This window comes from Ichthyophthirius multifiliis (genome assembly GCF_000220395.1).
Source record: "Ichthyophthirius multifiliis unplaced genomic scaffold scaff_1120509251203, whole genome shotgun sequence".
In the NCBI taxonomy this organism is placed as follows: Eukaryota; Ciliophora; class Oligohymenophorea; order Hymenostomatida; genus Ichthyophthirius; species Ichthyophthirius multifiliis.
Window position 1 is genome coordinate 1 of NW_004086104.1, and position 27178 is coordinate 27178.

The 27178-nt window shown below is 17.4% G+C and overlaps 5 protein-coding genes across 5 annotated transcripts, besides 19 other annotated features; 3 read left to right on the forward strand and 2 right to left on the reverse strand. All coding sequences in view use genetic code 6, as the record gives it.

The window, feature by feature from the left end:
• The first annotated feature begins 69 nt into the window (after nt 1-69).
• Nucleotides 70-121: a microsatellite.
• Nucleotides 122-251: 130 nt separating this feature from the next.
• Nucleotides 252-288: a microsatellite.
• A 102-nt stretch (nt 289-390) lies between these two features.
• On the reverse strand, nt 391-2748 carry IMG5_158810 (protein kinase domain protein; the record flags this gene model as incomplete). Its single annotated transcript, XM_004030491.1, has 2 exons — nt 391-1115; nt 1857-2748. The coding sequence occupies 2 exons, from the start codon at nt 2746-2748 to the stop codon at nt 391-393; spliced, it is 1617 nt and encodes a 538-aa protein (XP_004030539.1).
• Nucleotides 1536-1602: a microsatellite.
• Nucleotides 1765-1824: a microsatellite.
• Nucleotides 2749-4843: 2095 nt separating the features above from the next.
• Nucleotides 4844-4890: a microsatellite.
• An 84-nt stretch (nt 4891-4974) lies between these two features.
• Nucleotides 4975-5060: a microsatellite.
• Nucleotides 4986-5094: a microsatellite.
• Nucleotides 5059-5091: a microsatellite.
• Nucleotides 5095-7541: 2447 nt separating the features above from the next.
• Nucleotides 7542-7610: a microsatellite.
• Nucleotides 7611-9098: 1488 nt separating this feature from the next.
• Nucleotides 9099-9150: a microsatellite.
• A 3797-nt stretch (nt 9151-12947) lies between these two features.
• IMG5_158820 (protein kinase domain protein) lies at nt 12948-14235 on the reverse strand (the record flags this gene model as incomplete). Its single annotated transcript, XM_004030492.1, has 5 exons — nt 12948-12991; nt 13186-13211; nt 13259-13731; nt 13776-13822; nt 13866-14235. 5 exons carry the CDS (start codon nt 14233-14235, stop codon nt 12948-12950), a joined length of 960 nt encoding a protein of 319 aa, XP_004030540.1.
• Nucleotides 14236-14454: 219 nt separating this feature from the next.
• Nucleotides 14455-14505: a microsatellite.
• Nucleotides 14458-14505: a microsatellite.
• A 304-nt stretch (nt 14506-14809) lies between these two features.
• IMG5_158830 (hypothetical protein) lies at nt 14810-15858 on the forward strand. The gene is made up of 5 exons (XM_004030493.1): nt 14810-14995; nt 15087-15168; nt 15256-15299; nt 15356-15669; nt 15721-15858. The coding sequence occupies exons 1-5, from the start codon at nt 14813-14815 to the stop codon at nt 15842-15844; spliced, it is 747 nt and encodes a 248-aa protein (XP_004030541.1). The 5' UTR covers nt 14810-14812; the 3' UTR covers nt 15845-15858.
• A 3246-nt stretch (nt 15859-19104) lies between these two features.
• Nucleotides 19105-19147: a microsatellite.
• A 25-nt stretch (nt 19148-19172) lies between these two features.
• On the forward strand, nt 19173-22770 carry IMG5_158840 (hypothetical protein; the record flags this gene model as incomplete). The annotated part of the gene is made up of 7 exons (XM_004030494.1): nt 19173-19523; nt 19568-19939; nt 19986-21241; nt 21639-21729; nt 21881-21887; nt 21978-22051; nt 22768-22770. The coding sequence occupies 7 exons, from the start codon at nt 19173-19175 to the stop codon at nt 22768-22770; spliced, it is 2154 nt and encodes a 717-aa protein (XP_004030542.1).
• Nucleotides 19214-19262: a microsatellite.
• Nucleotides 21249-21326: a microsatellite.
• Nucleotides 22771-22921: 151 nt separating the features above from the next.
• Nucleotides 22922-22974: a microsatellite.
• Nucleotides 22939-22971: a microsatellite.
• A 22-nt stretch (nt 22975-22996) lies between the features above and the next one.
• Nucleotides 22997-23034: a microsatellite.
• Nucleotides 23035-23245: 211 nt separating this feature from the next.
• Nucleotides 23246-23293: a microsatellite.
• A 55-nt stretch (nt 23294-23348) lies between these two features.
• On the forward strand, nt 23349-24739 carry IMG5_158850 (hypothetical protein; the record flags this gene model as incomplete). The annotated part of the gene is made up of 2 exons (XM_004030495.1): nt 23349-23719; nt 23770-24739. 2 exons carry the CDS (start codon nt 23349-23351, stop codon nt 24737-24739), a joined length of 1341 nt encoding a protein of 446 aa, XP_004030543.1.
• Nucleotides 24740-27178: the final 2439 nt, after the last annotated feature.

A 27178-nucleotide genomic window follows, 5' to 3' on the forward strand; every position in this document is an offset into this window, starting at 1 on the left:
TCATTTTTTTTTATTTTTATACAAATTTATTAACAAAACTAAATTTTTTGTATAATTTAGTATTTTTTCAATAATACAAACTAAAAATTATATTAATTATAAAATAATAATAAATTAAAAAATAAAAATTATTATTTATCTAAAATATAACTTTTTTATAAAAGTAATTAACAATATATATGAATAAAAAAATATATTATTTCTGTTTTTTAATTGATATTTTTATAAAGTATTTAAAAATTATAAAAAGGATATATCTATAATGCAATATATATTATAATAAATATAAAAATATAAATAATTAAATATTAATATTTAAACATATAACAAAATATATTTTTTAATAATTTATATTTTATATTTATAAAATAATATATATATAATATTTTTTCAAGAGACAGCAATTTAATTAACTTTTTATTTAATATAATCAAATTTATGATTTACTAATTCCTATAGAGCCTCAACCTTATATTTTTTAATATTATCAAAGTATTTTTAATCATAAAACTTAGTATTTAAATCAATGAAGTTATCAAAAAACTCTTCAATTAAAAAACAATCAATCATTTCATTCAAATGCTAAAAAGTTTATTTAGTTTCGTTTTATAATTACAAAAATTAATTATTTGATTATCCGTATTACATTTAGTATTAAAATAATTCATTAGCTTTTATTTAAACTTCATTAATATAATTAAATAGAATTTATTAAAAGAATGTTTAATCGACTTAATTAATTGTATTGATTTCATTTTTTAATTAATTATATTCTTAAGCATTTCCTTATTATTTCAAAAATCTGTTTATTTCGCATTTAAAGTTCTCAAAAACACCTTAAATTAAAGGAAGTTCTCTATTTATTATATTCTTGAATTATTTAAATTCATAGGAGTTTTCGAATAACTCCACCTTTTCTATGTTTTTACTAAAAGTTGACTATTTTAGATCATTACAGGAAATTTTTAATTAATCAATGTTAATATTAAGTTATTTAATTAACATAAAAGCAATAATAGGAACTTTAGAAGTTAGATTTATTTCAAGGACATTAGCGATTAAATTTGAAATGAATTATATTTTATTTCTTTCTTTAACCAAAAATCTTAAATTAGCTGTCATTTTTTATTTATCTTCATTAAAGTTATTACTTCCTATATTGTTTGTTTATGGTACTTAATTAAGAAAATCTTTATTAGCAGAAAGAGGAAGATTTATATTTGAATTAGAATTATTATTATTTAAATAATTTAAATTCTAAGTATTATTTTTTGTAGTTGTAGGTTAAATATTTAAATTATTACTTGAGCATAAATTATTAAGTGAATTAAGAAGATTATTTCCTCCTGTAGAAGAAATAGTATTATTAATATTAGTAGAAAAAACATTATTATTAGAATTTTGGAAACTTGAAATGAAATTATTTTAATATAATTTATTTGAAGAAATTTAATTACTACTAGTATTATGATTTAAAGAAAAGTTATTTATATTTGAATTATGTTATGTAAATTAAGTATTTTAAATTTAGAAATTATTTTATTATTAGCTACTATTACTTGTTGTATTATTATTAGTACTATTTACTGTATTATTATTATTGTTTGTAATATTATTAGCATTATTGTTATTATTAAATTGTATTAAATTATTATTTGCTATATTGTTTTAATTTTAAACGAAGTTTTAATCTTATTATGACAAAGCCTAATTTAAGAATTATTAAAAGTTATCTTTATTATTTTCAATTTTAAGAAGATTTAAATTATTATTATTATTATTATTATTATTATTATTATTATTATTAATATTATTATTATTATTTACAAAATATAATCCGTTTTATTATTAATTACTTTATAATGCTAAATTACTAGATGAATTTTTCTTTATCAATTATGTTTGAAAGTTAATTGCAATAGGTTAATTACTTATTGCTTAAATATTTATATTGAATTTCTCTTCAGTCATTTAATAAAGAACATGCCATTCAACTCTTTTTTTTTAATCTACAATAAGCATAGCTCTTAATAAATCTTCTGCTTTTTTTGAAATCTGATTTATATATCTTGGAATTTATAGTTCTTTATTGTCTATTTATGTAATAAGTTTTCCTATACTTTAATCTTCATAAGGGCAATATCCAAATAAACATTCAAAAAATACAACTCCTAAAGACCATATATCAGCTTTAGAATTATATGTATTTCCTTTTAAGACTTCAGGTGCCATATAAATAGGAGAGCCTACCATTGTTGCAGTCATATCATGTGAGTGACTTAAAGATTTGCAAAAGCCGAAATCTGCTATTTTTATTATGTTATTATGTATAAGAATATTTGAGGGTTTTAAATCTCTGTGTAATATATTTTCCTTTATTATAGATTTAAATGCGTTTAACAATTATGCAAATATCTTTATTGATTCTTACTCAGATAAAAATTTTCTCTTGTGTATTGCTTATTCTAAAGTTCCTCCATTGCAATATTCATATATCAAATACATATTGTTTGATGTCTTTAACATTTCTTAAAATCTGACACAGTTTGGATTATCTATTTTAGTCAATGTCCTTATTTCGTTCATTGTGAATTCATGAAGTTTTGGCACTTCACGAAATTTTTCTAATTAAACTACTTTAATTGCTACTATTTACTCATTTTTTATGTTTTTCGCTCTGTATACTTTACCATATTAACCACTACCTATTACTTCTAGTAAAACGTAATTTTCTATAACTTTACTCATTTTCTTTTTTTTTTGAATATTACTTGTTTTATTTTTTTAAAAATAATATATAAAAAATAAATTAATATTATTATAATTTTTTTAAAAACTTTAATTAAAAATAATTATTATTATTTTTCTTTTATTTATATATTATTACTTGAGTAATTTTTATTAAAAATTCAATCAGCTAAAATAAATTGAATATAAATTAAAAACATCCATTTTTTGTTGATAGAATATTAAAAAAAAAACAATAATAAATATAAAAACAAAGCACAAAATGTTATATTTAATTTTATATATATTTAAAATATAAGTAAACAATAAAAATATAATTTTGGTTAACAATTTTCTTTTATTTAAATAATTATTAATTATGCTATTATAAATGAATAATAATCACTAAGAATATATAATTTATTAAGTTAATTATGTTGGATTTATAAAAATAAATATTTTAATATAATATGAAACCTTTAATTATATAAAAATTATTTGCTAAATGAAATTTAAATACTAAAATAATATAAACTTAAAATCATCAATACATATTCTTCGTCTCTATCTCCTCCCTAAAATTGAATATATTCTATGCGAGATGATTATTTTCAATTATTTTTTATCAAAAAATACATTTTTTTAAAAAAAAATGCATTAATTTTTTATTTATATTATGAGGAAAATTTAATGATTGGCCAAAAGATTTTCCGCAAAATATTTTGAATTATGATAGAACTATTATAGATTTAACATGTTATATTAAAAAAAAATAATAAAATTGTTTTTTTATTTCATTTATTTATTTTTAAAAATTCAATCAAAAAAATGGTAGTCAAAAATATACATTTTTTCCTACTATTTTTTTTATTATTGATTGAGATAAAAAAATTATAAAAAAATAAAAAAAAATCAGAACAAAGAAAGTAATATATATTTTTTTAATTTATATTAATTAAAATCATCTAATTATATTATTAATAAATTAATGTTATCTTTTAAATTTAATCTTTTTTAAATCTAATTATATTTTTAAAAATAATTAAAATTACTTAATACATGTTAATTTAAAAAATTTATCATAATTTGTATATTAGTTTTTTTTAATTATTTTATAAACTAAGCATTAAATAATTTAATATTTAACAAAATAACATATTTGGATCATTTATATAATAATTTTTGTTATGAAAATTTTATAATGTATATGGTTAGTAACTTTTTTAAGCTGAATAAAATACTGAATATAAAGTAAAAACCGAATATTCAACTACTTACCAAATATTTAATTATAAAAGAAAATCAATTTGCGAATCAAAATATATAATGTTTTTATAGATTTTATTATAATTTATGCCAAAAAATAATTTTATTTTACATATTTATTAAATATATATTAAACAAAAAAAATATTTTTATATTTAATAAATATGATATTAATATTTTATTTCTATTTTAAAATCAATCAAACTCTAGTGTCTAAATTTTTTAATTAATTTTTTTTGTTGCTGAAAAGCTGATATAGTGAGTCAATAACTCATTAAAAAGTTTTTTGTCATGAAATTTAAATCCCTCAGTTTGATTTTATGAAATTAATTTCTCCTAATCCTAACAAATTTACATCAGAATTTATCAGGTTCCATTGTACAAATTATTATTAAAAACTAAGTTGGATATAGAAGGTATGCTTTAAAGTATAATCAATCGAAAATAATGAAAATATCTAATTCTTCCACAGATTATATACAAATTTAGAGAGTAACCTCACCTTTGTAAACTAGTATTGTAAGGGATAGGTCTCTTTATTATGTATTGTATATATAAAAAAAAAAAATTAAAATTTGGGATGTAACAGTCCCTATTTAATATATGTTAAAAGAGATGAAGGAGAACTCATATATCACGGCCTCAAAAAAGGATATACATTATATAAAAAATACAAAATAAAATTTTATAAGATCTTTATTATATAAGTTTTTTTTATTGATTTATATATAATCATATATTAAAATATCTAAAGATTTTTATTGCAAAAATCTAAAAATTGAGATTTATAAAAATAAATTAATTAAAAAAAAAAAGATTTTTTTGTATTTGAAAAAAATTAATAATTTAATTAATTTATACATATTAAATAAATTTTAATATTATATATATTATAAAACTTTTTTAATTTATATTCAATTTTTTATTTTTTATAAATTAATATATTATTTTATTTTGTTATATTAATTTTGATTAAATGAGATAAAATATTTAAATTAAAATTAAAATATATATATGAAATATTAAAATATCATAAAAATAAATAAAATATAATATATAAAAAATAATATTCATAATAATTAAAATATTATATAATTATATTTTAATTAAATTTATAAATAATATAAATATTCTTCTTTCATTTAAAACTTAATTTTTATTCATGTATTACTAACTATTTCTTATTATTATGTTTAAAACTTTATTTTTAAATATTTTTCTCTAATATACAATTATTTTTAATTTAATATAATATAATATGTATTTTTAGTGAAATTTATTTTTAATAGAATATTAGGTTCTTTTAAGACCAAATGCTAAGATAATAATTGGCAAACAATGCAATTTTTTTTATGACTGAATATTAATAAAATATTCTCTCGATACATTTTTTTTCAAGTGAATAAAAATATACATATTCTTCAGAATATTAGGTCTAGTGAATATTAATTTATAAATCTCTTAAATTAATTATCGTTTAAAAATAATAATTATTTATTAAAAAAAAATATTATATATAATTTTTTTTTTTTATATTCTTTACAAAAAATAATTAAAACTTTGATTTGCATTATATATATAAATAGATACTTTTAATTGTTTTAAAAAAAATACTTTTCTAATTTATAATTATTTTATTTTTATTATTTAAATATTGGTTCTTTTCTTATAATGCCTTTTAAGTAGCTAGCTTCTTAATTTACTTATATTTATAACTCATTTTATATCATTTTTTAGGATATTTTTATATTAAGCAATTTTTTTTGGTAAATATTTCAAAATATAAGAAAGATGTGTTTTTAAATAACATTTTTAGTTTTTTCTCGGCATTTATTTATCAATTTATGAAATATTATCAATATTATTTTTTTAATTAAATAATAATTATAAATACATATATTTTTGATTTTCGTTATCATCATCACTTATATTTATTTCGTTTATTTATAATATCCTTTGTATTTTTCTTTATCTAGGAACTCAACTTCAGCATTAAAATCATAATAAAATTATTTTTTTTCATTTTCTTACATTTGTTTCGTCTTAAATAATAAATGAATTTAACTTTCATATAAATTATATCGATTTAGTTAATATTATATATCCAATTACTGATTTTATTTTTAAAAATTTATTTCACCCATAAAAAATATATATTATATTAAATTTTTGCTTTAATATATGTAATCTTTATTCCTAAAAAAACATGCCAATAGTTTTCATTCTGAATTAGGCGAGCTTGCATCTTGCTATCTTTTAATCATTTATTTATAAAATATATCTATTATTTTTGTATAAATTATTTAATTTAATATAAATTAAATATTTTAAGGAAGAATGAATATTTAATTTATTAATAGTAAAAACATTTTAAAGCATTGAAATTTATATTTTCTCATGTTTTTATTAAATTAAAATAATTAATTAGTTATTTTAGAATATAAGTAATATTTTTTACATTAATAATTTAAATTATATTTAAAAAAATAAAATAATCATTTTAAAAAAACAAATTTAATATTATTTAGAAATTTAAAAACTTTATATATTTTTATAATTATATAACTTAAATTAAATTCATACTAAGTAAAAATTATATAGAATGTTATTATTAAATAAATAATTAACATTTATTTTAATTTCATTAATTTATTAAATATTTGTTTTTTTCTTAAATTAAGGATAATTTAGTATTTAATTGTATGGATTATTCAAACGAATTGCATTAAATTTAATTATTTTATATTTCTAAGTTACTTTTATTTTATGTAAGAATCATTTTTCTTTTTATTTTATATCTTAATCTATTTTGCATAATCCTTATTAAAAATAAATTGATCAAAAAAAAAAAAAAAATAGTTTATTTACTTAATTATATTTATTCAAATTAAGAAACATAATTGTTTTATTTATTAATTTATTTTTCACTAAAATTCTTTATATCTAAACATTAACTATTAAAATTTGTATCTTATTCTGTATTTATATTTTAACTTTTATTTAAAAGTTTATTCTATTTTTTTATGTTATTTTGAACAATAAGTTTAGTACTAATCTATTTTTTTATTAATTAAGAAAAATAATTAAAAAGGTTACTTTAATTTTTCCTAATTTTTATTTATTATTTTGATCATTAATATAATACCATTATTTATTTTCTTTCTCCCATAGAAGAATATTCTAATTTTAATATTTTTAAATAAAAAAAATGCCACAATCAACCTAAGCTACTCCATAAAGTTATTGTTAATAATTAAATAAATACACTTATAAAGTTTAATTTATTAAACTATTATAAATATATTAAAAATTAAATTATTATTCTAAAAATACATTAATATGTACAATTTTTTGTGATTTAGAAGCTATATTAATATCAAATAATAATTCTCCTTATAAATCTAAAAAATTTTGTCCGATTTAAAATTTGCAAACTAGAATACCCTTTTGTTGAAGAAGCTATACATTAACCTATTTTAATGATTCAATTTTTATTTATAATACGCAAATATCATATATATTTTTAAATAAAGATGACTAATTGTGTAATTATTATTATTATTATTATTATTATTATTATTATTATTATTATTATTATTATTATTATTATTCATTATAAATTTTAATATTTTGATTAAATTAATTATTTTCTTATTATTTGGTTTCTTATATCTTGTTTTTTTATTTATTATTGCTATTATAATTTATTTTTAAATTTTGATTAAAATCTTCTTATTATATTTTGTTTTTAATATTATCATATACCGATTTTTTATCTGAATTTTTTTTACTTGATAAGTCTTAATTCCACCAATTTATTTTCTATGTATTTAAAGTTATAATGTTTTCTTAAGAATTATTATTTTATATTTTTTCTGATTTTTGCTTATAATTAAAGAATTCCTATTAAATTAAGTTCTAGCATTTTATCCTTTTTTAAGGATTAAATTCAAGTAAATTAACTAAAATTTCTAATTATTATTTAGAATACTTATTTATTATTTATTTTAAATATGGTAATTCTTCTTGTTATGATTTTTGTATTAATTTTTCACATAAATTTTCATATAAAAAATCATTTATATAATATATATCATCTCTTTCAGGAATTCCTAAAATCTTGTTTTAATGTTAAATTTATATAAATAATTATTTTATTTTTTTTAACTTCTAAATACAAAGATCCATCTTAATTAAAATGCAATTCTTTGAATAAAGGCATTTTTTCAAAAAATAAATCATAAAATATACATCCTAAAGCCCATTAATCAGTATAATTTTATTCAATATTTTAAAAATCATATTAATTATTAATAACATAAAATAATTCAGGGGGCATATATTATGAATAATAACTATTTTTGAGTAGTTTTTCAAAAATAATTTCTTTTTTTACTCTAAAAGGCCTTAAATATACTAAAATATCGTCTTCAATCCAAATGTTCTTTTTATTAATTTAAAAATGTGTTTCATCTAATGTTTTTTATATACTTATTAAAAAAATAAAAAAAATATAAAAACTTAATTCATGTAAAAATTTAATAGAAACAATTAAATTAAGAAAAATTTATTATTTTCTTTGAAAACTAATACTATTATTTTATAATAAATCGTAGAGTTTAACAAAATTTTTTTTCCCTTTTTTGAAATCTGGTTCAATAATATATAATTAATAAAGTTCTGTTTTTTTAAAAAAATTAAATCAAATTATATTAAATATAAGAAATAAATATATTAAATAAAAGTATATATACATTTTTATTAATCGAATGCTAAAAATATATTATCTGCCAAGATAATTCCTAACTCGAATGCTTTTATTAAATTGAGAAATCTTGAATTTTAATACAAATCATTTTAATCAAAATCAAATTTATATAATTTTACAGCTTATTCAGTACTTTTTATAAATCCTTTGTATATTGTATAATATTTTTTAATTTTTTATGTTTATATATCATATTCTAATAAACAATCTTCTAAATTAACAGTAAAATTATTTAAATTAATAAAATTAATAGAAGAATTTTGCATATTTTTTTATTAAACAAATTTATATAAAATAAATACAATTTTAAAAATAATATATAATAATATAATTTAGTAATAATATAATTAAAAAAAATAAATTATTATAAAAAAAAATATATATATATATTAAATTAATAAATATATAACTTATTTAAATAAAACTATTAATAAAAATATTAAATATTTTTGAATTAAGTCTTAAAATAGAAATAGATTAAATTTAATTTAAAATTTTCAAGAAATAAAATAAATTTTATAGTTAAAATTAAACTATCTAATTAAATATTTAATTACATGAAATATATATATGTACTATTTAAAAATATAATCATATTATTTTTATTTATAATATTAGATATGATAGAATAGATAACTTATATTATTTTCACGAAAAAAGCTTTTAAAAAAAAAATGATTTAAACTTATTAATTTCTTAAAATTATTATAATTTAAATTACATTTAAGAAAAATAAAAATTAGTATTTATTCTAAATGTTATATTTTTTAAATACTCAACTATATTTTAAACTAAATAAAAATATTTATAAAAAAAACTAAAAAAATAATAATTATAATATAAAAGTTTGATTTTAATAAAACAATTATAGTTTATATTATTTTATAAAAAAAAATTATGATAAATTTTTGTATAAATTTTTTTTTTATATTAAAGTATATTTAAATTTATTATTTTATTTACAAATGAACATTATAAAAACAAAATTATTTAAAAATATTTTTCATAAATTTATATTATATGTTTTAAATAATAAATATAAAAAAATACATTTAAAAATATTTTTATAATTATATATATTATTGTAAAAAAAATTTAAAACAATTTAAATCGTACATATTTTTTTAAATAGGAAATAATAATAAAATAAATGAGTTTATATTGTAATTAACATTTTGATCAACCGATAATGTTTGTATGTTTAGATAATGATTGTACAGAAAAACTTCATTGTTTTAAATGTTCATTATAAAATAACAAACATAAATTTATAAAATATTAAGATTTTGTCCAAAACTTATAAAAGTATGCACTTTTAAATTAATAAAATTCTCGATTTGTTGATGATGATATAGATTTGATAAGTTAATGTATAGAAGGTACAAATAAATAAGAAAAACATTAATATATTTATGAAGAATCGTAAAAGTGCATGGATTATTTACAAAAGTATTAAACAAAATGCATTTAAGATATTCTTTAGGCTTTTTTGGCAGATATAAGTAACTTAATAGAAAGCGCTAAAGAAAAATATATAAAAGAACATCAGAAAAATATCGAGAAAGCATTTTCTGCTGAAAATATAATTTATGGAATGAAATAAAAAGAGAAATTTTGTAAAATAATACTTAATTCGATTTAGAAATAGGATATTTAGGAAATAAATGAGAATATTTTTAAACTTCATAAAGGTTTTTTTCAAATTAATTAGTCAAAATAATATGTAATAAAATATTTATAGTAAATAAATTAAAATTTAGATTAATTAACTCAAAAAACATTTACTTTTTTGACTTAATATGTAGTAGATTGTGAGAAACAAATTATTTAATCCAGTTTATTATTAGACAGTAATGAAGAATTGTCCAAAAATAACTTCTTTTCTGAAAAAAGTTCGTCTTTTTTCAAAGAAACGCCTAAAAATTCACACAAAAAAACTGATATTTTTTTTTAAATAATCAAGAAAATAGCAACTCTTCGAAAATTCCATCAAATAGAAAACTCCAAAAAAGCCAAATCCTTTCCCAAAATTAAAATTTTCCTTAATCTTATTATTTAGAAGATACAAATACATACCAAATTCTAAACAATACAATAAAATAGCAAAAAATATAAACACAATAAGGTTTAATAAGCCAAAAATGTTCTTTTTAAAATTAAGATTTATTCCGAAATCGCATATATAGTTCATATTCTCCATAAAATATTGAAAAATCGCTTTTTAGGACATAAATAAAAGCTAATAATTAATGTACTGAAAACAATACTTTTATATATGAAACTGATTAAAAAATAAAAGAAATTATAGTATTGGATAAAAATACTATCGTTTGTGTGAATCATGAGTGTTGTTTGCAATTTTTGAGAAAGAATGTGTAAAGTAGTAAATTTTATTGGAATAAAAAAGAAGAAGTATAGACTGATTTAAATGAGGTTATTTAAATTTCGAATTGTTTAGAAGGATTTTTTATTGTTTTTGGAAAAAAGAGGGAAAATATGTAATTTTTAAAGCTTTTTTTTGGAGAAAGTTAAATTTTTGAATATAAAAATTTGCATTAAAATTAAATTATATAAATTCAAATATTAAAAGTCGAAATAAATTCTTCGAAAAAAAAAGTTATTTTTGCAACTTCTTCGTAATTTAATGTTAAATTTTGGGTTGATTTTTCTACTTCTTTTTCTTTTTTGGAGCCTTAAAGTATACAAAAAATTTTTTCTATTAAACTCAATGAAGATTTTCAACCTAAAGGAACTTTATTTATGGAAAATATGGTCATTTCCTTTGACCATGACTAAATTTTTAAATGGGATTTAGACAAAAAGTTAACTAAAGTATATAAATAGATTAATAAAAGCGTCTCTTAAATGAATTTAAATGATAGTATTTTCAATTTGATACCTTTGGAAGGACAATAAATTTTAGTTTTAGCTTGTTATTGTGATTTTGTTTACTTAATTGATGTTAATTTAAATATTTTAAAAAGAATTTCTTATGAAAAAATCATTTAGAACTGCTTTTTGGGATCAAACTAGTGCTATGAAATTATCAGTATGTACTTGTTTTAAGATAATCTAATTTTCTTTTAGTTTTCTATTGATTAAACTTAGTTTGCTTCGGTAATTTTTAATGTTTTAGATGGTAAAATTTTGAACAGATTTGATAAAGAAATTCTTTGTATTAAAAAAATATTTGATAAATAAGCTATTTTACTTTAAGATAATGGATTAAGCTTAAAAATTACTAATTTTTAAAGTTTTTGATATTTGTACTTATATTTAATTATTTTATAATAATTGATGTCTATATATTACTTATTTGTTTTTTATTTTTTCCTTAATTTTTTTAACACCATGTCAACAATAACAACAAAAAGACTACAAATATTTATTTTCTTGTATATTACAAAGTTAAAAAATATTTTTTATGATTCAAGCAATATAACAAAAAATTTTGCAAATAAAAAATTATTAATTTTAGAAAATAATTATTTTTGTTTGATTAAATTATTTAAAATAAAATATGAATATGAACAAGTAAAATATAAAATATTATTATTTTATAGTTATTGTCTATTTATTTTTAAAATTAATTATATTTTTTAAAAAAAAAATACAAAGTAAATTAATGCATAAAAATAAAAAGTAAATGAATAAAAACATAATTGGAATTAATAAAATAATAATATATATATATACATATAAAAATTTATGTATTTTATTATATAATATTATATCATTTAGAATTTTTATATATATAATTTTGTAATGTAAAATAAATTATTATTATATATGAGATTTAATTCAACTTTACATATCAGTTTGATAATATTTATTTTATTAAGAAAATATGAGTTTTTTATTAATTTATTATCTTAATAATTCTTCATCTTCTTCATGCTCTTCTTTAATGCTTTCTTTCTGTTTTCTTATTTAAACTTAAATTTAATCATTTTATTCTTTTTATTTATCTAAAGAGCCAATAGTATAATATAAATTATTAGAATCTATCCTCTAGTGTTATGCTATATTTTAATCAATATTATTATTATTTGCCCCAAATTTATTATCTCTTGTAATAAAAGAGTTTAAATTATCTTATGTAAAATCATCTTCTTTATTAACATATGGAATTCTTAATGGCTTAGTAAACATAGATACATGTTTTTCCCTTATTTATGGGATTATTTCATTAAAATTCTCTTAATTGGCCTATATTTCTGTAGAAGCGAGCTTTTTTAGTTAATTGGATGTGTTAAAATATTGATGATTTAAAGCTGATTTATAATCAATTCTTTTCAAAGGATCTTTTTGCAACATAGACATAAGTAGGCTTTTACAAGTATTGGATAAATTATCATAAATGCTTTTTGAAAAATCGACTTCGCAAAGTTTATTTTTTTTGAGTACATCATTAAATTTTTTACCTGGAAAAACCGCTTCACCAGTTAATCTTTAAACAGTAAAAAATTTATAAAAAAAAAATAGAAAAATACTTACAATATATGAAAAATAACTCCAATAGAAAACATATCACAAACAACTGAATAAGGCTTAGTTTTATCTTCTAAATTTGCTATTTCTGGGGCTACAAATCCTGGAGTTCCACATTTTGGAAATATATAAGGATCTTCATCTTGATATGCGGCTAAACCAAAATCTACTATTTTTAATATATTTGTATTTCCTTTTTATCCAAACAGAAGATTTTCTGGCTTTATATCTCTATGCATAATGTTCTTTTAGGAACAATAGGCTATTCCTTTTAATAACATGAGAATTATTTCTTTTATTTCATGATCTTTGAATGGTGTTTATGAATGTTTTTTTATTTCTTCATATAGTGATACGCCTTCTACTAATTCCATTAAGAAATAAAATGTATGTTCACCCTCATATACATCAAATAACTTTATTACATTAGGATGATTACGTAAATCTCGCATAATTTTTAGTTCATTATGCAAAGAAAGCTTATTTTTTTATTATAATTAATTTTTTGATTTATTTTAATTACCATCCCTTTATCTAATGATTATAATTTTTATTTTTCAAAACATTTTACTGCAAATTTTTCTTTTGTAAATCTATGTTAAACAGAATATACCTTCATAATAATTTTTTAAAATAAAATAAAAATATGTTAATACTCTTGCATAATTGCCTTTTCCTACTTAAGCTATTACTTCATATTCGTCTTAAAAACGTGCTTGAAATATTCTTTACCCTAGAAATTCTTTCAGTTTAATTAAAGTGATTTCATCAGCGAAATATTCATATACACTTACTCCATCCAATAAATGAAATCCAGTTAACTTATAAGGAGCTTTTGATCTATTATAATCCCAAACAATTCTATTATTTGGCTTTAATTCGATTATTTTTTTAGGCATTTTTGAATAAGGGCTCTTTTTTTTTTTATTTTTTATAAAAAACTTTTTTTTTACTTTTAAAATTAAAAAGAATTCATTAAACATGTAGCCATATTTTATTTTAGCTTTATCAGCTTTTTTTTAATTTATTAATTTGCATTCGAAAAGGCATTAGGAATAATCTATTCCATTATTTACTATGTATTTATTTATTGTGCAATAACTAGGAAAACTAGCTGCCCATTATTTTCAATTGGTGTGTAACTATTTCTAATCATTTTTTTATTTGTTTACTAAAATTATTATTATATTTATTATTGATACATTTTTTTAATTTTTAATTTTTATTATTTTATTTTTATTAATATTTATTTTGCAATTTTTTTATTATTTTTTATTTCTTTATTATGTAATATTAATAATAATTTTATTTTATGAATCATAAAATAAGTTTTTTTATTTTAATAAAAAGTATTTTTTTAAAATTTATATAAATATTAATTTATAATTTTATTATATTATTATTTTTTTCATTTTATTTATTAATCATATAATAAATGAAAATCATTTTAATTTTTGCTTTATTAATTTTAATATAATGCGAAAATGGTTCTAAAATTTATTTAAATCCTTATTTTTTTATAAATTGATTTTTTAAATATTTAAAATTTAAAAAGGCGATATGCATATAAATAGAAATGTTGTTTCAACAAATACATTTACAGCCACGTAATTGATATCTAATTCTATTATCGTATAAGAAATTATATCTGAAACTAAAAATAATACTGCAAAAAATATTTTTGCTTAGGAAATAACTACAAATGAATTATAAGTAGAAAACATTTATATAGCAAATGATGATGTAAATAATAAATATATAAATTGTAAATTTTTTATATTTAATTTTTAATGTATTTCTTAATAATATAATTTATTTATTTTATATCTATTAGAATCAACTTTACTTAAACGGAGATATAGTAATAGAATCTTTAAGTGTATAATAATAATTTGAAGTATCAAATCTTTTACAATGTATATTATTAATATTTAAAAAATAAATATAATTTTTTATTAAATCTCAATCATATTTCTTAAAATAATTTTTTTAAAAATTAAAAGAATACAATTGGTAATTAGTTTATCATGATGATTTTTAGGAAGAAGTAGATTTATGACAAAAATACTTTTTTTAATAAAATATAATTATATAAACAAAAAGAAAAGTTTAATTGGATGGAATGTAAAAGAAAGATCTTTTTGCAAATAAAATGTAAAGTAAAATGAAGATACAAATCACTTCTTAGGAGGCTACTGTGTAGGCAGTTCATAATTGAATTTAGAAAAAACATATAGTGATTTACCTAGGCATAAATAAATAAAAATTTTAGCAAGAATTCATTTTTTTGATAACTGGAATGGTGAATATGTATAATTGTTTGTAGATGATAAATTGATATGGTAAAAATCTGCTGAATCATCTCATCATGATATAAATATATGTGGAGATGAAAGTGGGGATCCTCATTTTGGAATGTATTTTTTATTAATAATAGTTATAAATTAAATATATATTTTTTTAAAAAGACCTATTGAAGTCACAGCACCCCATAATTTATAAAATGTCAATTTAAGGTTTGTTACAAATTTAGAAAAAAATAGTTGTTAAGCAAGTTTTGCTATTGACGATATAGAAATATTTGTAAAATGAAATTTATTTTTTTAAATTAAAATTGATGCAACTTATTTTGTGTTTTATTACTTTTTATAGTTTGAATATTAGAAATATTTAAAAAATTTATTAAAAATGTCATTACAACAATTTAAAATTTAATATAACATTTTATTAAAAACTTTTATTTTGAAAAAAATAATAATAATATTTAATTTACATATTTATTTAAAAATTATTCTAGTGATAATTTTTATCCTAGTTTTAATCTATTTTGTTTGTTATATTTACTATATTTTAATAGGTGCTTAAACAGGAATATACTTATTATATTGAATTTAACTTTTGTTAATTTTACATTAAAAGTTATAAAGTTCATTTAAACATACCAATTAAACTTATTCCTATTCGATTATAATTTAATTTTCTTAATCTAATATACACATGAAAATACTTCCAACTCTTATTATAAATATTATAATAATTTGTTAAGATTTATATGATTTCAAGTATTGCTTTCATTAAAAAATAAATTATAAATATTTTATTCAACTAATATTCAAATATTAAAAACAATATTTTTAAAATATAATTAATTATATATTTATCTTCTTTTTATTATATATAAATATTAATATTTACATTAAAATCTATCTTAAAATTCATTGTTCATAAATATTTTTAATAAAATGAAAAAATTTAATATTATTTTAATTTATAAGGTTTTAATTAATTTAATATATTATTATATTATTACATTCAAATTTAATTTAATATAATCAAATTTCCAAACTTTTATAGTTTCATAGGTTTCAGAATATAGATAGTCTAACGGATTTTTTATATATGCTAAAATATCCACCAAAAATTATAATATGCTTAGAAATTATGGATAAAACTTAAAATATTCATAAGAAAAATAAATATTATGTAATAATATTAGAAAGATTAATGGAATAATTAAATTATAATTTAATATTCATTTAAAGTATATAATTATGTTTGTTATTATATGAATTTATAGACTTAATGATAGATTCAATAACTATTGTTAGTTAAGCCGTCCCAAATTAATTTATTTATATTTCATTTTATAATTGTATTTAGAAGAGTTCTATTTATTTATATATAAAAAAATATTTGGTTTAAGGCATTTTTTTTTAGTGATTCAGATTTTTTACTTGAAAAAATGCATGAGATAATTCTAATATGTTAATTTTAATTATTTTATGCTTTATATTAATTAAAATATTTAAAATACTCTGTATTTACTATTCATTATATATTTAAATTTTAAAACTTATTATAGTTTGTATTCTTATATAATTCATTTTTAGCATTTTCTATTATTATTTATTTAATTTTTTTAAAATATTCGATTCAAAAGAAACAATGCCATAATTCATTTTTTTGTTGATTGTGTTGTGTTTAAAAAATAAAAAAAAATGTTTAAAAGTATTATGTTGAAATAAGTTTATAGCTCACAATATTTATATATATCTTTCAGTTGACTTAAATTTATGATTACTTTAAACATTTTTTTAAATACTATTCCCTATTAATAACTAATTTCAAAATTAGTGATTCTATTACTATGTTGAAGATATGCCTTTTGAATTATGTTTTTCATATAAATGGCCAATAAAACTTTTAATTTTAGTATATTAATTTTCTTTAAGGTTAATATTTTTATTCTTATGATTAGCTAATTATAAGTATCAATAATATCAATAAAATTTTGTCATAATCTACATTTTTTTTTTTTCGTATTTTATTATTTATTTTAATTAAATTTTTTATTTTGTAATTATTTAATTTTAACTTGATTTTCTTATACGTTGTTTATTGTTATAATTTGTTAAAAGTGATCTTTATAAAATTTACTAGTAAATTGTAATTTAAGAGTGGTTAGTTCTAATTATATTCTCTTCAAAAATTATAGTGATTATAGCAATTTTCATTCTAATAATATTAATATTTATATATTTATATTGTTTAATTTCAATACAAATAAGTAGCTTTTATATTTCGCAATTAGCAAAGTCTTCTTTCCCTTTTTATAAATATTTATCCATTGTAAAAAAATAATTTAACCTTAAAATATAAAATTATATTATTTATAAAAAATTCTAATATATTTTTTTGAAAATCATATTGTTTTTAGGATTTTCATTTAAAAATAACATAATATAATAATATAATGTTTAAGTATTTTTTCAATACACGGGCAATCTATTTCCCGTTTGAAATTTATTATTCTTTTTAAAAATAATTTTCTTAACAATTCAGATTATTATTTTGTTTTTGAAATTACATTTATTATATATAATGTTAACAATTTACAATTTAACTTAATTTTTTAATTTTTCATATCTTATTTAATATCTGAATAAAGTTATCCCAAAACTTATAAATATTTTTTAAGAAAACTCTAAATTTTTCAATTTTATGAAAAATAGATTAAATAGATTTTGTAAATAAAACAAAAATAAATATACAAAAAAATTGTCAACAAGAAATATTAATAATAACTAAATATTGAAAATTTTATTAAAAATTTAAAGTAAAAAGGAGGAATAAATAAATAAATTTATTAGGATAATTAGTTTAATTTTTATTATGATTGTTTAAATATTTTAAAAGAAATTGTTTATTAATTTCATTTATTAAATTTATCTTTTCAAAAATAAGATAAATTTGTTATTTTAAGTTCTAATAAAATAATACTAATCTTGTCAGATGTTTGTTAAAATTTAGAAGATTTTCTGAAGATTTTGATAATTACCTTTCAAAAAATTAATTTAAAATTAATTGTAAATCATAAATTTTATAATTAATAGTTTATTAAATAAGTGTTTCCTAATATTTATAAATCTGGATACTTAAATTATACATGACCTTTATGAGGATTATTTAAGAATTAATAATAATAAAAATAATATTATAAATAGACCATTTTGTAAAAAATTAGAAATATTATTATTAAGAAAAAATATATTATTTTAAAAATTCAAATAAATTTTATTAATTTTTAATATTTTATTATTTTCATTTTTCTTAATGTATGATATTTTTTATTATTTTTTTATATCCTTTAATCAGTTTAAAAGATTTTATTATAGAAAATAAATTATTTTAACAATCTTTAAATATACTAATTGAATTATAAGTAATAATAAAATAAAATTATTAATAGTTAATAATACAGAAAATATATTATTTAAAATAAATATTATGTAATATAGTTATGATGTAATATACTATATTAAAAAATGTTTTATATTTCAACATTTGTTTTTAATAAAATATTAAATTAAATATATAAAATAAAATAATAAATAATTAAGAAAAAAACTAAAAATACGAAATGTAAAATCCAATATATTAATAAGAGCTTAAAAATAAATCATTTGATATTGAAGAAATGTCAAATTTGATATATGAAGGAAAAGAAAATCTCGAGTAATTTAAAAAATACTAAGAAACAATAGCAAATGACCCTATTTTAAGATATGATCCTTAAATGCTTGAAATATCCAGAAAAGATCATATGAAGATTTATTGCTAGAAAACTTACAGATATCATTAACTATTTAACTTATCTGATAACCCTAATAATAAATATTAAATGTTAGTATTTGACGATCCTCTTTAAGGTTCAAATCATTAAACAATGTTTATTCCATGTTTAAAACAGTTGGCGAGTGATGAATAATAAGTTTTAAAATATCTGTATATAAATATTTATTTTTTTTAAAAAAGAAAAAATGGCTAAATGATGTACTTACATTAAAAATTATAGGATGTTATGCATAAACAGAATTAGCTCATGGTTCTGATATTCAAAATTTATAAACAACCGCTACTTTTGATAAATAGACTGATGAATTTATCCTTAACACTCCTAGTATAGAAGCCACAAAATGGTGGGTTGGTGAACTTGGAAAAATTGCTAATCATACTATTTTGTATGCATAATTAATTATTGATGGAAATAAATATGGAATATAACCTTTTATGGTTTAAATAAGAGATCTAGAAACCCATTTACCTCTTGATGGGATAGAATTAGGAGATATAGGTCCTAAATATGGTTATAGTTCTAAAGATAATGGATACATGATATTAAAAAATGTAAATAAAATTAATAAATAACAAATGTATAAAATTAAAAATAAAGGTTAGAATTCCAAGATTTAATATGCTAAGTAGATACGCAAGAGTAGAATAAGATGGTAAATTTAGTCCTGCTGGAGATCCAAGAATAGTATATGCAACAATGATGTTCGTCCGAGCAGGTTTAATTTTCTAATCATACTTTTTTTTGGCGGCTTAATTAGTTATAGCAACCCGATATTCTACTATAAGGTAATAATTTAAGGACGAAAATGGAAACGAGTAAACTATTTTAGACTATTAAACCTAATAAGAGAAATTAATTCCTTATATAGCTGAATTATATACTACATGTTTTAGCTTTAGAAAAACTTTTAATATGTATTAGACAAATTTGGAAAAATGCCAATAATAAGACTTTTCAATGTTAAAAGATTTACATGCTTTATTAAGTGGTCATAAAGCCGTTTCTACTTAGACTACTTTATTTGGAATGGAAAAAATAAGATAGTCTTGTGGAGGACATGGGTTTAGTACTTATAGTGGAATGGTGGAAAGATTAAAAGTTTATTATCCTTATAGCACTTTCGAAGGAGAAAATACTATAATGTTATTATAAACAGCTAGATTTTTAATAAAGGTTGCCTAAAATTAACAAAAAATAACCCCTTAATGCGAATATTTACAAAATTATGAGGAATTTCTAGGAAATGCGAAGTGTGAGTTGAATTCTATGCGTGAGTTTTTAGTTTTGGAGTAATTAAGGAAACTTTTAAGGTTCAATGTGTGCTTTAAGGTTGTTAATGCCACTAAGAAATTAAACCATAGTATTATTTAGTATGGAATTAACAAATAGGAAGCCTGGGATAATAAAAATAATGCGTATATGTGTGAAGCTGCTACTTCTCATATTCATTATTGGATGTTTAATGGCTTTTATGAGTAAATAGTCAAAATTCATAGCGAAAAAACGAAAAATGTTCTTTCTAAATTATGCGCTCTATTTGCTCTTTCGAAAATTGTGGAAAATCCAACTGCTTTGTATTAAGGAAATTATATAAATGGAGAATAAATGAAACTTATTAGGGAGGCTAGGGAAATCTTACTTTAAGAATTAAGATTTGAAGTTTTGGCTTTAATGGAAGCTTGGTAATTTAATGATAATACATTAAAAAGCGCTATTGGAAGTAGTAAAGGAATGGTGTATGAAGATTTACTTAATTTAGCATAGAATAATAATCCTGTTAATTTTGAATAGAATAGAAATGAGATACATAGATAAATAGAAAGTATTATGGGAGTTATTAATCCACCTAAATTGTGATAATATTATAAGTTTTTTTATTATTATTAATTTATATATTTATTATAGGTTTTTTTTTTTAATTTATTTTATATTTTATTAAATATCAATTATTTGAATCATTAATATGAATAAATAAGAATAAAAATTAATAACAAATTAAAATTTGATTATAAAATAAAATAATATATTTATCTATTAGTAAATTTGTTTTATATTTTGTACATTCATCATTTAAGTTATAATTTATTATAAATATATTAATATTTCACATTTGAATAATTTGGCTTAAATTTTTGTTGTTTAATAATAAAATATAAATCTAAAAAAAAAATATTTCAATAAATAAAAAAATTGTAAAAATATTTTGAATTGCTAATTTATAATATATATTTTATAAATATATATATATAGAGATAAATAATAATTAGAAAAGATCATCCACGTCTACGAATAGCTCTATATTTTCTTTCTTCTTCTTTTTGTTTTTTACGAATATCGTCAGGTGCTAATATATCAATTTTAGGTTCCCATTCATCCAATTCATTATCCATAGCAATTTATCTTAAATAATTATTTGAATTAATTATATAAGAAGGATTTTGCATCATGCATTTATTATCAAAATTAGTAAAATTCACTGACTATTTAATAAGATCCCTGGTAGATTTTTTGAATGCATATTAATTATATTGATTTTTTTTATCTTATAATTGTTTTTAAAAGTTAACAATTTATTCTCTTATTTAAAAGGCAATTCTTTGGGCGAACTCTTCATTTAAACCTAATTCAGAACATACACTATAGGCAAATTATTCAGGAGAATTGTAAGGATCATTAATATCCCAATCAAATTAATCAGTATATTAAATATTATCTATAAAAATGTTAATTTTAATTGTTTTTATGAGTTCTTTTTCATTAGGTTCGTATATTTTATAGGTATTTAATTGCCTGCGGATTGTATTTACTATTTCGTTTTCAATTAATGAATTTAAACGGTTCTCTTTTGATACTATATGTGCAAAGTTCTCTGGGGTTACATAAGGCTCAAAATAATTCCATATTATAAAATCTTTAAAATGCTGCCCTTCTAATTCTATATCTATATGAATTGGTATTAATTGCTCTAGATATTATTGATTTTCGTTTATTTTATTTGGATTTTGTTATTCGATTTATTGATTGTGAAGATATTGGGGAACTTCTAATCTTCTTAAATAATTTGAATATATCTAATAATATTCTTTTGGGTCTGATGACTTTATATATTTTTGTTCTATCCATTTCTTTAGTTATTCTTCTATTTAAGTATACTCGGGTATTTCTTCACAATTTAAATACGAAAAAAGATGATTTTAATTTATATTTGCTTCAATTGATAAGTCGGCATATTTTAAATTTAGTTTGTATAATAATTCATGTAGTTTATATATTAAATTGCTCATTTTTTTGTTTTTTAATATTTTTAATTGGTTTATTTTTTTGTATAGTTTTTATTTTATATATTTTTTCCTTATTATTTTTTGAAAAAAATAAAAAGTGAGGATATTTATTTATTTTTTCTTATTTTATATTTTTTTCTAATATATATTATTTTATATATTATTGTCCTATTTTTTTTTTAAATATTTTTGTTTTTTTCTATTCATTCTTATTTTTCTTTTAGTTTTTTTTTTTTTTGGATCTTTTTACCATTTTAATATTTTGTTTGTTTTAATTTTTTATTTTTTAATTTTTATTTTTTTAAACTAATTATTACTAGATTTATATTTATAATTAATTTTTATATTTCATTTTATAATTAATTAGAAATCTTTCAAATATTTTATGTTCAAAATAATAATTAATTAAAAAAAAAATATAATTTTTCATATTATATCAATCATTTAGTAAGTAATAAAAATATTTATTTATTATACATAAAGTTAAGTTTTATTCAAAATATTAAAAAAAAAAAATGTTAATGTTTTTTAATATAATAAACAATAGATTTATTTCAAATTGATGTTAATATAAACAAATTAATAAAATAAAAAAAATATAAATAAAAAATAATTTAATAAATATTAAATTAAAAATAACAAAAGTCAAAAATAAATTTTAATAAAATTAAATTAAAAAATGGTTAAAATAAATACAATATGTAGATCAAATAACGATTATATCCGTGAAACAAAATATGATATTAATAAAGTTTAAAGAAATACATCTTCAAATTTACATTAATTTTAAAAAGCAAGAGAATACCAAAGAACTAAAGTAGCCACAAAGTTAGATAAAATATTCGCTAAGCCATTCCTTGGATAATTAACAGGACATTCTGATGCCATTTCAGTAATAACAAAATGTCCGTCAAGTTTAACAAAAGTACTTTCAGGCACTTATGATGGAGAACTAAGAGCTTGGGATGTTGCGGACCGAAAATCTTTATTTTCAATAAACGCTCATAAATTATAAGTAAAGGGTGTTTCATTTTCAAGAGATGGCCATAGGTAAAACAAAAAATATAAAAAATTAAATATATAAATAAAATAAAAAAAAGATTCGTATCAAGTGGTGCTGATAACATAGTAAGTTTATACGATTTTAAAGATACATTAAATAATCCAAAAATTTAACCATTAAACACTTTTTATAGCAAAAATGTACTAGGAAATGTTGATCATTGTTGGAAAGGCGATATATTTGCAACAAGTGGAAGTGTAATATAAATATGGAATTATGAACGTTCTAAGCCAATATAAACATACGAATGGGGTGTAGATACAATTTTGAAGATAAAATACAATCCAGCTTAAATTAATTTACTTGCAGGGACAGGAATTGACAGAAGTATTATAATATATGATACTAGGGGAGAATCGGGTGTATAAAAAGTTTATTTGTAAAATAAGTGTTAGAGTATCTGTTGGAATCCTACTGAACCAATTAATTTTGTTGTAGGATGTGATGATGGGAATTGTTATAGTTTTGATATGAGAAAAATGGAGAGTGCAAAAATGATTCATAAAGACCATATTGGGGCAGTTATGGATGTCGATATTGCGCCTACGGGAAGAAAGTTTGTTTCTGGAAGTTATGATAAAACTGTAAGAATTTTTGATATTGAAAAAGGAAGAAGTGAAGAAGTTTATCATGGATAAAGAATGTAGTAAGTACTTGCTGTTGCATGGTCAATGGATAATGAATTTATTCTGTCAGGATCAGATGATATGAATATTAGAATATGGAAAAGTAATGCCAGTAAACCGATTGGATTAATCAATTAAAGACATTAAAATACACTTAATTATAGAGAAGCACTTAAAGATAAATTCTAGTATAATAACGATATTAAAAAAATTAGAAAACATAGGCATTTACCTAAATATATTATAAATGCTAAGAATAGAAAATAGGAATAAAAATAATCTAAATTTAGAAAAGCTACTAATATGGAACTTAATAATGCTAAAAAGGAGAAACAAAAACCAGAAAGATTACAAAAAGTAGAAAAAGTAGAAAATTAATGATAATTATTAAATCTTTTAGTGTTTTTTTTAGGACATATATAATTAATTTTTGTTTTAAACATATTTATTTTAAAAGAATTTCAAGAAATTTTTTTAAAATAAAATAATTTATATATTATATTTCCATAATTTTTATATATTTTTAGAAAAATAGATTTTAAAAAATGAATTTATTTTTAAAATAAAAAAATAATAATATTTTGTTGTTATCTATTAAAATATATATAATATCAAGTCCTTCTTTCTAGAGAATATCTTTATAATACATTAAATGATTATCTTCTTACATCATCAATAACTTTTTATTTATCATTTATACTTAATCTAAGGGATTCGATTTCAACAAATAATATAAAACAAATACTATGTAATTAGGTAATTTATTTTTGAAGATTATCATTACTAACGAGAGATCTTTTCATTTATTAATTTTCATTGTCAATTTATTATATTTTTTTTCTTAAATTTTCATTATCAGAATACACATGTGCATCTTTTTCTCTTAATCCTTCTATTTCTTAAAGAGCGCTTTCCAAAATGGAACATCTCATAAGAAGTTATTGAATTTCTTAGTTTTATTCTTATAGAATATTATGTTATCTATTAATTTCATTAGCTAGAATTTCAATATTTCCTCTATGCTTTTCATTTTCTTATGTTTTATTTTCATTTAATACATTAAGTCTTTCAATTTCTTAAGCAAGCTAAACTATTTTTCCTTCATAATCTCTTAATTTTATTTCTAATTATTTTGCCTATTAATATTATTTATCTAAAATTGAATATTTTTTTAATTCGTCTTAGTTTATTATTTCTAATTATTAACATTGAATTTCTAAATTTCTGGCTTTTTCTTCATTTTATTTTAATTAATTTATTATATTTTACATCTATTTTATTGCATCTAATTAATCTTTTTATATTTTTTTTTTATTTAAAATAAAAATATATATGCTTGAAATAATATGAAAATAAACCTTAGATTTATACATTTTTTTAATTAATTAAATCGTTTAAACTTTCATTATCAGAATTTAAAACGATTATTTTACTTTCATATTCTTTTATTTAAGCTTAAAGTTAAATTTTTTAAAATGCTTAAGTTTCTAATTCATGAATTTATTTTCTTAATTAATTTAATTCATTAATTTGATTTTGTATCAAATCATTTAATTAATTGATTTTCTATTAGAGATTTTCTATTTTGTTCTCTTGTTATTTACAATTGTCTTTGTATTATAATAATTCTTCTATTAATATTTCTTGTTTTCGGAAACTGTTTTTCCATTCTTCTATGTTTTGCTGTAAAATACTTATTTAATTATCTTTGTTTTGACACAATACTTAGTATTTTTAAAGATCATTTAGTTGAAATTCCATTTATTAACTTGCTATCATTAACTTTTCTATTTTGTTCGTCTTATCTATCAATTTATCCCTTAACTTTTGATTTTCATCTTGTAAAGATGCGAATTTTTAATTTAAAGTATCTATTTTTATATCCTTTTATTAAACTGTATCAGTTAAACTTTATTTATAATATTATTTAATCAGATTAAAATAGTATTAATATATTATTTATTTTACTTTTAATTTAATTATATAATTTAATTTTCTTTATCTTAAAGTTAGCTTTTTATTTATTATAATTAAATTTCTATATTCTTTTTTTCTTATGAAAATTTTTAGTTTGCTTTTTCTATTTAATTTTCAAATTATTCAATTGTATCTTTGTTTCTAAAATATTTTTATTTTTTTGATTAAAAAAGAAAATAATTTAAATTTTGCTATATACTGTCTTATTAATTATTAGAATTCTTATTCTTTAGTTTGTAATTATTATTTTAGTTAAATGAGTTAAATTTCTAATTATTTTACTTTATCTGAATGTTTTGTTACTAATTCATTATTTTTTTATTCATACTATAAATTGCTCTAATTTAAACTTTTTATTTATATTTTATAGTTAAAAAAAAAAAAAAAAAAATTATTAAGTATAAAATTACTATTTTTTCAATTAAGATATTTCATTATCTTTTTAATTGTTTTAAATTTTTAGTTTTTATATTTCAGATTAATATTGTTTGCTATTTTGTTCATTTGTATAATCTAATTCAATTATTTATTATTCTTTTTATTAATTAAATTCTACCAAACTTATATTATTTTGTTTTAAATTTAGTATATTATATAATTTAAATTTTACTTTCTTTTTAATTTATTTAATTCTTTTTCTTTTTCTGAAATATCTTTGTTTAATTTCTAAAGTTGGATTTCTAAATCATTTTTTTAATCATTTAAAATATCTATTTCAGTTTATTTTTAATCTTTAGCTCTTATAGCTTCACTCATACTATTTGTATTTTTTTCAAAAGAAATAAATATGTTTAATTATATACCTATTTTTCAATTAGTTTATTTGCATTTATTTTTCGTTGT